Raw genomic sequence first — 12,854 nt, forward strand, 5'->3', positions numbered from 1 at the left:
AAATGTCTGCTATTGTTCTTGATACATCTTAGTTGTGACAGAATCTATCAGTAAAAGTGACAGTTTGAGCATCATTAAAACCATCGATAAGAGAAGTTTAATTATGGTTAAAAATCTAACTTATGTTTCCTCTTTCAGTAGTCATTCACTGTCTACCTTTTTAAACTACTATATGGAAAACCTGAGTACAAAATGGTTGTTTTTCCTCCATGGTTATTGGGGTGGGAAATGGGCAATTATTGGTGGCACTCTGATGCTAATGGCAGAAATAGTCCATATTTTTAATACACTGTTGCCAGTTTTGAGAATATTTTTTTCTCCTAATTTCAGGTTGGGTGGGACTATATCAGCATACAAGATAGTACCAGATGAAATAGAAGAAATCAAGGTATAGTATGGCGTTTTTCACCTCTACAAAGAATTAGTGTCTCGGTGGGAAGGTGGGCAAATAATTGTTTTTTCTTTATCCTATTGAATCTTTGGCTGTGTTATGCCATCATCTAATTCCCAGTTATCCTGTTTGAATTGAAATATATGTATCAGATAATCATCATCAGATTTCATCTACCATCATCAATACATGTTAGGAAAATCAAGAAAGCAACCCTTTCTGGTAAAATTCATTGAAAATTTACTTAAGAAAGCACTTTATAAGCATTAGTATGCATAATAGATTTTTTTAAATCTTGTTTTAATTTCTTTTCCCTATAATCTTTCACCAATTATAAATAATATTAGTCTTCTAGTATATACTTCCTGGTTCCTTTGATAATACAGTAGGTCAATCTCAATTTAAAATTTATAGTACAATAAATGAAAAATTGACCTTATTCTTTGAATATTATAGCATTGTTACATTTTTCTGTCTCTAACATTTTACTAAATTCTGTGGACTATTAGTCTTCTAGCATAACACGTGACCCTCTCCTAAAAGCAGTTTACAGTCTAAAGAGAACTGAACTTAGTCTTTTCCATGAATAAAATTTAACAATTGGATAGCAATAGCCAAGAGAAAACAAGACAAGTTGAGCCTGTTAACACTGACATGTAAAGATCTCAACAAATTGTTAAGTTTGATTTGATCAAACTTTTCTAAATCAAGTTCAATAAATTCAAATCTTAGTAAATAGTTCCTAAACTTGGATACATTATTTTTAAATAAGTTAAATTCATGTTTATGTTCTATACTGTTACTTTCAGTATCTCAGGTGTTCTGTGTGGACAACACCAGTAATTAATACCATGATTGTATTCTAGCAGCAAATGGGGGAAAAAAGTCAGGAGTGTCAAGAGACTCTTTCCAACTTGACATAAATTCATAAAGTAGTTTGGCTGAGAGGAACCTTATGTCTAATCCATATCTCTCATTTTTCAGAAGATAAAATGGGAATTAATAAAAGTCAGCTTGTTGAAATTAATTTTTTGTGGTGCTTAAAGGTGCTCTGTCTTATATTACAGTTGCAATATGTGTTAAGTGATAAAGGTAAAGTATTCTATGAAATACATAGGAAGGAAGGACACTTGGTCATTCAAAAATGATAATCATATATGGCCTTTATTATGTTCAGGAAAGTTCCCTCTATGCCTACTTTCTGAAGGGTTTTTTTATCATAAATGGGTGTTGAATTTTGTCGAAATCTTTCTCTGCATCTATTGAGATGAACATATGGTTTTTCTCCTTCAATTTGTTAATATGGTGTATCACATTGATTGATGTGCATATATTGAAGAATCCTTGCATTCCTGGAATAAACCCCACTTGATCATGGTGTATGATCCTCTTAATGGGCTGTTGGATTCTGTTTGCTAGTATTTTGTTGAGGATTTTTGCATCTGTGTTCATCAGTGATATTGGCCTGTAGTTTTCTTTCTTTGTGACATCCTTGTCTGGTTTTGGTATGAGGGTGATGGTGGCCTCGTAGAATGAATTTTGGAGTGTTCCTCCCTCTGCTATATTTTGGAAGAGTTTGAGAAGGATAGGTGTTAGCTCTTCTCACAGCAATATCCTTTTTGACCCACCTCCTAGAGAAATGGAAATAAAAACAAAAATAAACAAATGGGACCTAACGAAACTTCAAAGCTTTTGCACAGCAAAGGAAACCATAAAAAAGATCAAAAGACAACCCTCAGAATGGGAGAAAATCTTTGCAAATGAAGCAACTGACAAAGGATTAATCTCCAAAATTTACAAGCAGCTCATGCAGCTCAATAACAAAAAAAACAAACAAGCCAATCCAAAAATGGGCAGAAGACCTAAATAGACATTTATCCAAAGAAGATATACAGATTGCCAAAAAAACACATGAAAGAATGCTCAACATCATTAATCATTAGAGAAATGCAAATCAAAACTACAATGAGTTATCATCTCACACCAGTCAGAATGGCCATCATCAAAAAATCTAGAAACAATAAGTGCTGGAGAGGGTGTGGAGAAAAGGGAACACTCTTGCACTGCTGGTGGGAATGTGAATTGGTACAGCCGCTATAGAGAACGGTATGGAGGTTCCTTCAAAAACTACAGATAGAGCTACCATATGACCCAGCAATCCCACTACTGGGCATATACCCTGAGAAAACCATAATTCAAAAAGAGTCATGTACCACAATGTTCATTGCAGCTCTATTTACAATAGCCAGGAGATGGAAACAACCTAAGTGTCCATCATCGGATGAATGGATAAAGATGTGGCACATGTATACAATGGAATATTACTTTGCCATAAAAAGAAATGAAATTGAGCTATTTGTAATGAGGTGGATAGACCTAGTGTCTGTCATACAGAGTGAAGTAGTCAGAAAGAGAAAGATCAATACCGTATGCTAACACATATATATGGAATTTAAGAAAAAAAAATGTCATGAAGAACCTAGGGGTAAGACAGGAATAAAGACACAGACCTACTAGAGAATGGACTTGAGGATATGGGGAGGGGGAAGGGTAAGCTGTGACAAAGTGAGAGAGTGGTATGGACCTATATACACGACCAAAGGTAAAATAGATAGCTAGTGGGAAGCAGCCGCATAGCACAGGGAGATCAACACGGTGCTTTGTGACCACCTAGAGGTGTGGGATAGGGAGGGTGGGAGGGAGGGAGACGCAAGAGGGAAGAGATATGGGAACATATGTATATGTATAACTGATTCACTTTGTTATAGAGCAGAAACTAAAACACCATTGTAAAGCAATTATACTGCAATAAAGATGTAAAAAAAAATAAGTAACTAATAAGAACCTGCTGTATAAAAAATAAAAATTAAATTAAATTTTAAAAAAAGATAATCAGCAGAATCTTTCCAAGAGGTATACTAAGCAAATTGGAATGCTGTACAGAAGCAGAGGCACTTGTGAGTGCATAAATAGGAGATAACATGACACCAGATAGATCACACGTGTAAAATAAAGATTGTTGAGATGTAGGATTGTCATTGGGCCTTTATGCCATGTTAAGAAATTTGTTTTTTAAACTGAAAACTATGGGGTGCCATTAACTGATTTTAAAAAAGAAAGTGGCATAATCAAGTTGGTGATTTTATTAGGTTTTTCTTTGATGAGTGAGAAAAATTATTTCAGTGGAGAAGAAGAGGTTCCATCTATAAGGAAGGAGACCAGATTGCAGGAATATAGGCAATGATTGAAACTTGAACTAAAGCAGTGGCAATGAGGCTAAAGAAAAAAACTCAGATTCAAGAAATATTATTTAAGAAAATAGAATCAACAATACTTGATTTATTGGATGTTTAAGGGAAGGTGGAAAGGTTGACCTAGGTTTCTGCCTTGGGAATCTGAGTAGATTGTGTTGCTGTTAACCTAAAGAGGAGATACAAAACAAGGAATAAGTTTGAGAGGAAATAGGGTAAGTTTTGGACTTACTGAATTTGAGGTTCCTCTTAGATAACCATATATCCACTAAGCTATGGGGTAAATCAGCTTGTAACTCAGAAGAAAGATAATTCTTTCAGTTGATACTGAGATTTGTCATTATGCAAAAATTAGCTGAGGCCATGCTAGTTAATGGAATTGCCTAAAAGAGCTATATGAGATCATAATAGTGATCCAAAACTGTTGCCTTGGGGAAGGCCCATCCTAGAAACAGAGGATAAATATACTCTCCTATTAGTTTAATTAATTAGCAGAAATGTTTCCTATTTTTTAGTAGTGACTTTTTCTCTAAAGGAGTAGTGTTTTTCATTGTGTTTTCTTTTTAATTCTAGAAGTTTAACAGTTACTCAAGAGATTCCTTGAAAAAAAACATGATTCATGGATGACATGTAATAGTGATTTTTTTCCATCAGTTACTGTTATTGTATCTAAAACAGCTTTAGAGAGTTTGAGGCCTAAGGCATAAAAAAAATGTGAAATTGATTCTTCCTTTCAAAAGTGTTGGAAGAAAAACAGTCATAAAATATTTCAACATTTTTTGGCACCATTAGTATTTTCAGCTGATACCTTTTTGTTTTGATTGGAGGAAATTTGAAACATCTGGTTGTAATCTTTATTTTATTTGGCTAGTATATGAGTAATTTTAAATTATCTAAATAGTGCAATTGAGTCTAAATTTGAAATATACTCTTTGTAGTATACGATGTATAAATAAATATGCAAGTGTACATTTACTATTAAAAAGATATGATTGGTTAATGAAGCATAATTCAGTTTTTGTCAGATATCGTAATCTTTCACAATGTTTATAGCACCAGAAATCATTATTTAGTTCATACATAGTTTGAATTAAGCATACATTTATTATTTACCATAAATCACCTCATATTAAATGGCTGCTTGGCCAAAACCTTAAGGGATAAAGAGCAAATACATTCCTAGCCCAATCACAACCATCTCTTCCACCCAGTACCCTGAATTTTTATCATTGTCAGTTCCTTGCTTTTATTTAGTTTTCCTATATATGTATACATCCTTAAATATTACAATTTATTTTTATTTCTCTTTGAACTTTGTATGAATTGAGTCGCATTTTATTCAATCTATTGTGCCTTGCTTCTTTTTTTCAATACTGTGAGATTCATCAGGTTGTTGTCTATAGCTAAGGTTTTGGGGGGTGCTTTTGGTTTGTTTTTTTGTTTTATTTTTTGCTGTAAAATAGTGCATTGTGTTACAAATTATTGAGACATCCTTCTGTTGAAGGATATTCAACTTATTTCCATTTGGAGCTATTATGAAAAGTGATGCTATAAAACTCTTATAAAAATATCCTGTGTAAGAGTTTCTCTGAAGTATACACTGAGGAATGGGATTCCTGAGTTTTAGTAATGTATATTTTCTGGATGAAATCAAACTGTTTTCTAAGGTAGTTAAACCAATTTATACTGCCACTTGGTTGAATTTATTTAAAATAGAGATATTTAAGTATTAGAATCTATTTGTAATTTATATTGGTATAAATTTGTTTTTATTTACAAATGAGATGACTAAACTTTCATAACATTTTCCAAATGTATCTATTTCCCCAGCCCAATTTATTGAAAAACCTATCTTTTCCCCCTGTGGTTTGAATTGCCTCATGTACCATGTATTAAATTTTCATATGCCTAGACACACACATACACATACAGAAATCTCTCTTTTCCTGAACTGTTGTTTCATTGATCTATTTATCTGTTCCTTTGCTAGCACCATACTATTATGATTATAGTGCTTTTTTTATATAGTAGGAAAGGTTGTATGTTGTTTTTCTTTTTTATTCTGTTGGCTCATGTATTAATTGCTCCAGATATTACACTGAGTTTGTCAAGTTCAAAAGTGTTCCTACTGAGGAGACTTTTGGTTCTAGCCAAGGCGGAGTAGTCCTGTTCTTCCAAAAGCTTTCCTCTCACAATTAAAAATCCGTGGACTTTTGTTTGTTTATATTAAAAAATAAACAAGCATAGAAAGACTCTGAAAGGTAGGAAGAAGAAATCAGACTGCCTTAGGACTTAAGGACTTGAGGAATGACATGGCAGTGAGTTACCTGGGTTTCTTTTTGTCTCCCATTTTACCCAGCCTCCAACCTGGAACCACCAACAGGCAGAGAAGAAAAGCACGTAGAAAAGCCTGTTCCCTCTTGCCAAAGGACCCAAGACAAGGGTGGACTAACAGAACAGAAAGCCTTTTTGGCATGCCCTCCCTACTCCAGCCAAATGCCAATGGGAAAACTACTTAACTTCCCCAGAGTTTCAGCAGAGCCAAGAAGGGAGCTGATCTTCCACCTCACCCCCTGCCACCTGACAGAAGCAGGTGGCAGATCTCTGAATTCCCCCTGCCAGTGGTGTTGGTGGGGTGATCAGGGAGCTATTCTTCCATCTCTCACATAGCAGAGTAGACAGTTCTCTGATTTCCCTGCCAGAATATGCTAGTGGGGACCAAGTAGGGAGTTGATCTTCTGTCACCAGCCCAGTGGAAACAGGTTATGCTCTGATTCCTCCTGCAGGGTAGTGTCAGTAGGGTACAGTGATGAGCTGAGACTCCCCCAACCCAGCAGAAGTTAGACCAAGAGGCAGTGCAAGATTGGACTAGTCACCACTCTACTTCATCCTCCCTTTACTGTGTTAATGAGGCCTTTAAGGGAGATGACACTCCACCCTCATATACATCAACATCAGTGGAGATGTTACTGCACTCTCAGTATGAGTCAACATTCTACTTCCCCTCTCAGTGTTAACAGGGTCCAGCAGGGAGCTGAATATCTCATACTAACAGCATTGTGGAGCAAGGTGATGCACCACTTTCACCAGAAAGGTTTCAGCAAGGTTAAGAGAAGAGTTAAACTTCTACCCTATTGTCTTCAATGAGGCAGTGGGAATCAGTGCTTCACCTCTGCCAGAGTGGTGTCATTGGGACCCAGCAAGAAGCTGAACATATGGCCCTCATACTACAAGTCAACAAGAGGACATCTTAAAAAGATTAAATAAGATTCAGAGTCTCATAATATCCAGAACGTTCTGGGAACAGTCAAAAATCACTCATCATACCAAGATCAATGAAAATCACAACTTGAATGAGAAGAAAACAGTGAACAGACACCAATATGAAGAATAATCACATGTTGGAATTATCTGACAAGGATTTTAAAGCAACAATCATAAAAATGCTTCAACAAGCTATTACTAATTCTCTTGAAACAAATGAAGAAAATAGAAATTACAAAAAGGAACCAAATGGAAATTACAGAACTGAAAAGTACCATCTCAAGTATAAAACACTGAAGGTGGGCGGGGGGGTGTGGTGGCAGGGTGGGCAGTGACTCCAGAAGGAAGCAGCACAACATTTTTCAAGTGCTGAAAGAAAGAACTACCAGGCACAAAGTCTACATCCAGTCAAATTATCCTTCAGGAATGAATGGGAAACAGATACTCAGGCAAAAGAAAAATAAAAGAATTTGTCACTAGAAAACCTACCCTGAAAGAATGGGTAAATAAATTCTCTAAAGAGAAAGGAAATGATAAGAGAAAAAGGCTTGAAAATTCAGAAAAGAAGAACAACAGCAGAATGGGTAAATAGATTAGCTGATCTTTTTTAATGATTTTCTTAAATCACATTTGAAGGTTGAAGCAAAAATTATAACACCATATGATGTGGTGCACAATGTAGGTAAAGTAAATAATGAACATAATCATATTTAAATTGTGGGAGAGTAAAGGTGCCTAAGTGGGAGTAGAGTTTCGGTATTTCACTTGAAATGATAAAATGCCAATACCAGTAGACTGTTTTAAGTTACATCTGTATATTGAAACATCAAGCAGCCACTAAAGTATTCAAAATTGTGTACTCAAAAACACTGTAAGTTAAGATGGAATCCTAAAAAGTGCTCAAGTAATCCACAATAAGGCATGAAAAGAGAAATAGAAGATACAAACAAAAGATAAATAATAAAATGGCAGATTTAAATCCTGAGATATCAACAATTACCTTAAATAAATAATCTAAATATACCAATTAAAAGACAGAAATTGATGTAATGGATTTTTAAAAATGATCCAACATAAGCCATTCTCAAGAAACTCATTTGAAAAACAATGACATAGGTAGGTTGAAAGTAAAAGGATAGAAAAAGATATACCATGAAAACACTAATTTTTAGGGAAGAGGAAAGCTCTCAAGTCACTAATCTATGTTTCTTCCTCAAGAAACTCGAAGAATAAGAGCCAGATATAGTCAGAGCAAGAAGAAGACAGGAGATACTTAAGGATCGGAATCAGTGAAATTGGGAACATTAAAATGACAGGGGAAAATCAAATAAAAAGCTGGTTCTTTTAAAACTCAATAAAATTAGTAAAAACCTCTTACTAGACTAACAAAAGTAAAGAAGACACAATCACCTATATTAGGATTGGACAAAGACTATCACTGCAGATCTTCTAGTCATTAAAAGGATAATTAGAAAAGGCTTTGAAAAACTATACTCATAAATTGGACAACTTAGAAGAAATGGACCACTTCCTCAAAACCCACATACTACCAAAACTAACCACAATGACATAGGCAATCTGCATAGTTGTATAACCATTAAAGAAATTAAATTTGTAATGAAAAAGCTTCTAATAAAGCTCCAGTCCCAGATGGTTTCATGGGAGAATTCTATCACACATTAAAGAAGAATTAATACCTATTTTACTAAGCTTTACTGAGTCATTTCCCACCTTGTTTTATGAGGCTAGTATTATATTGATACCAAAATCAGAAAAAGACAGTACACAAATGAAAACTGTAGACCAAGATCTCTTACGAACTTGAAATCCTCTACTAAATATTACCAAATCAAATCCAACAATGTATAAAAAATTATACACTACTACTAAGTGGGATTTATTTGAGGTAAAAACTTGTTCAACATTGGAAAAACAATCAGTGTTATCTATCATATCTACAAGCTAAAAAAGAAAAATTATATGGTCATATCAGTTGATGCAGAAAAGGTGTTTGACAAAATCTAAAACCTGTTCTTGAAAAAGCTCTTAACAAAATAGGAATGGGGGGAACCTCCTGAACTTGATATAGAACATCTACAAAAAATTAGAGCTAACAATATACTTAATGGTGAATGGGTGCCTTCCTCCTAAGATCAGGGAAAAAGCAAGGTTGTCTGCTCTCACTACTTGCTTCCAACCGAGCACTAGAAGTTCTCAGTAGCACAGGAAGGCAAGAAAATGTATTAAAAGGGACAAAGATTGGAAAGTAAGAAATAAAAGTCCCTATTTGCAGATCACATGATTGTCTATGTAGAAAAAAGTATCTAGAGAAAAACTGCAGCTAACAAGTCAGTTCAGTTAATTTGGGGGATATAAGATCAACATCAAAAAGGTCAATTTGATTTTTTTAATATAATTACAACAGTAGAAAGCTGAAATTTAAAACAATACTATTTACAATTATTTCAAATAAAATTAAATAGGTCGCACTTAAGAACACACATATCTATATGCTTAAAACTACAAAATGCTGAAGAAATAAAAGGACACTTAAAGAAATGGACAGACATACCATGTTCATGGATCGAAAGATTAAACATAGTGAGGGTGTCATTGTTCTCCAAATTGACATATAGGCTTATGCACTTTCTATTAAAAAACCCAACAAGTTTTTTTTAAGACATACAATTACATAAATTTATTTTAAAATTATATGGAAAGGCATAGGTTCTAGAATAGCTAAAACAATTTTGAAAAAGAATAAAGAGAAGGACTAGCTCTACCCAATGATAAGGTTTACTGTTAGCTACAGTAACCAACATAGTGTAGTATTGGCAGATAAACAGATATATCAATGAAACAGAATGTATAACCAATAAGTAGACTCACACAAATATGTCCATTTGATGTTTAATAAAGCTACAATAGTACTTCAGTGGATAACCTTTTCAACAAATGATGCTGGAACAGTTGGACATCCATAAGCAAAAAAATTAACCTCACCCATTTTAAACCTCTTATATAAAAATTAACTCAAAATAGATTATAGATTTAAATATAAAACAAAAGCTGTTAAGAGAATAAAAGGAAAAATGTTCAAGACCTATGGTTAGGCAAAGAGTTTATGTCCTATTTTTTGTTTCCTACTATAAATGGAATGCTTTCTCTCTTTTTTTAATTTTAACCCCTCCTCATCTTTTTTTTTAACTGAAGTATAGTTGATTTACAGTGTTTTGCCAATCTCTGCTGTACAGCAAAGTGACTCAGTTTTACGCATATATACATTCTTTTTTAAATATCCTTTTCTATTATGGTTTATCCCAGGAGATTGGATATAGTTCCCTGTGCTATACAGTAGGACTGTGTTGTTTATCCATTCTAAATGTAATAATAGTTTGTATCTACCAACCCCAAATTCCCAGTCCATCCCTCTCCCTCCCTCTCTCCCCCTTGGCAGCCACAAGTCTTATCTCTATGTCTGTCTGTTTCTGTTTTGTAGAATAGGTTCATTTGTGCCATATTTCAGATTCCACATATAAGTGGTATCATATGGTATTTGTCTTTCTTTTTCTGACTTCACTTAGTATGGTAATCTCTAGTTGCATCCATGTTGCTTCAAGTGGCATTATTTTGTTCTTTTTAATGGCTGAGTAGTATTCCATTGTATATATATACCACATCTTCTTTATCCATTCATCTGTTGATGGACATTTAGGTTGTTTCCACATCTTGGCTATTGTGAATAGTGCTGCTATGAACATAGGGGTGCATGTATCTTTTTGGATTATAGTTTTGTCCAGATATATGCCCAGGAATAGGATTGCTGGATCATATGGTAATTCTATTTTTAGTTTTCTGAGGAACCTCCATACTGTTTTCCATAGTGCCTGCATCAATTTACATTCCCACCAACAGTGTAGGAGTAACCCCTCCTCATCTTGATGGAAATTTCACTCTGGGTAGATGTGGCCTCGAGTATGGGGCTCCCTCTCCCTCAGCTCCCAGTTAAGGGTTATGGTAGCTCTCCAAGATGGGCAGGCCTTCATCATTTCTCATGCCTCCAACCCTGAATTGCAGAGGTTAGATTCCTGATGAATGCAGTCGAAAGTCAGGGGCTCCCTTCCTTTACCCAGCCCCCATTCATAGGAGGGTAGCTCTAGTCCTGATGCAGCACACTGAGAATACTGGAGGCCTTATCATCCTCACTGCAGCTTGCTCATAGGGCAGAACATCCACATTAGGAGAGGCAGCCCAAGCAGACCAAAGGCTACCACCCCTACACAGCACTTGGAACAGTGGCTTAAAGATTTTATCTAGGGTAGTCCATAAGAATATATTACTCTTAAGCTATTCCCAAAGGAAAGGCCTTATTTGAAACAATGTGGGGAAGTTCAAGCCTAAGGTCACTCTCAAAAACAGTGGATATTTTGGTGGTAAACAATTCAGAGTAGGCTGATAATCTCTCTAAAAGAGCAAGAAGCTAAATTAGTTAATCAGACTGAACCTGGGAGAAAGTCAGCTAAAAAGAATCCTCCTTGGATGGATTTTCGTTTGGATTTTCGTTTCGTATGGACTTTCGTTTCATACCACACATCATAGTAAAAGTGCCAAAAGACAAAGATAAAAAGTTTTAGAACAGTAAGAAAAATGATTCATCAAAAAGAAGTGAACCCGATAAAATTAACATCTGACTTAACATCAGTAAAAATGGAGGCCAGTAGTATGACACATTCAAAGTAGTGAAAGAAAAAAACCTGTCAACAAACCAAGGATCTTATATCCAGGAAAACTATCTTTCAAAATTGAAGATGAAATACACTCCCAGGTAAACAAAAACTGAGAGAATTTATTGCTAACAGATTCACCTTGCAATAAATACTGATGAAAATTCTTCAGGCCGAAAGTAAGTGGCCACATAAAGTAAATGCACACACAGAAAGAGCACTGGTAAAGGTAATTATGTAGTTATAAAAGACAGTATAGATGCATGTTTTTTGTCCTTTACTCTCATTACTGATTTGAAAAGCAATTGTATAAGACAATACATATACAACTTTTGCTGAGCCAATAATATATAGAAATGTAATATATTTGAAAATAACAAAACAAAGAAGATAGGTGGGAGAGCAAAGGTGCATTAGAGTAAGTATATAACACCAGATGATATCTTGAATCCACAGGAACAAATAGGAGAACCAGAAATAGTAAATAAGAAAGTTAATATAAAAAACTCTATAAATATTTACTTGCCCTCTTTTCTTGGCTTCTTCAATAAACATAAATTATATAAAATCTTAATTATAGCAAATTATTGTTGGATTTGATGTGTGTGTATTTGTATGTACAAAGACATATATATATATATGTAACATGGATAACAATAGCACAAAAAGGAAAGATGAGAGACTAGAACTATGTAGGAGTAATGGTTCTATATCTCATGAAATTAAGTTAATAAACTCTAACTCTAAAGTAGATTTTGATAAGATACATATAGTAAACCCTAGAGCAATCACTAAGGAAGTAGCTCCAAAACATATATAGTATTTAGTTTTTATATATGTATATATCCTTTTGAGAATGTCTCACTTATTTGTTTTGTCCTGTTTGTTTGTTCATTTTACTTTCTCTACATCAGTTTGTATTTTTTTGTTTATTTGTCTTTGAATTTAATATTCTGTGTTCTGCATTTTTCCTTTTGACCTGTGTTTACATTCTTCAGTCCTAATAAACCTACTCATTTAGATCTAAATTTCAGATATTGTAAGTTTATGTCCTAGTACGTCCATTTAATTTTTTATAGATTCCATTTCCTGGTGAAAATTTCCATCATTTTTCCTATTTTATTTATCTCTCTTCTATTTTCTTGAATTTATTAATCATAGTTTACTTTAAAATTCTTGTCTGCAAACTCCCCATGCATTTCTTGTGGGGTTTTTCCGTGTTTT

At 34.3% G+C, this 12,854-nt stretch overlaps 1 protein-coding gene across 3 annotated transcripts in view; it reads left to right on the forward strand.

The window, feature by feature from the left end:
* GPHN (gephyrin) overlaps positions 1–12,854 on the forward strand; it is a 631,539-nt gene that overhangs the window by 242,674 nt on the left and 376,011 nt on the right. For all 3 annotated transcript variants that reach the window (XM_082617455.1, XM_082617456.1, XM_082617457.1), the window contains exon 3: positions 331–388. In XM_082617455.1, coding sequence (XP_082473581.1) covers positions 331–388 — 58 coding nt within the window. The remainder of the gene's footprint in view (positions 1–330; positions 389–12,854) is intronic.

Source organism: Mesoplodon mirus (assembly GCF_964341445.2).
Source record: "Mesoplodon mirus genome assembly, chromosome: 4".
Taxonomy (NCBI): Eukaryota; Metazoa; Chordata; class Mammalia; order Artiodactyla; family Ziphiidae; genus Mesoplodon; species Mesoplodon mirus.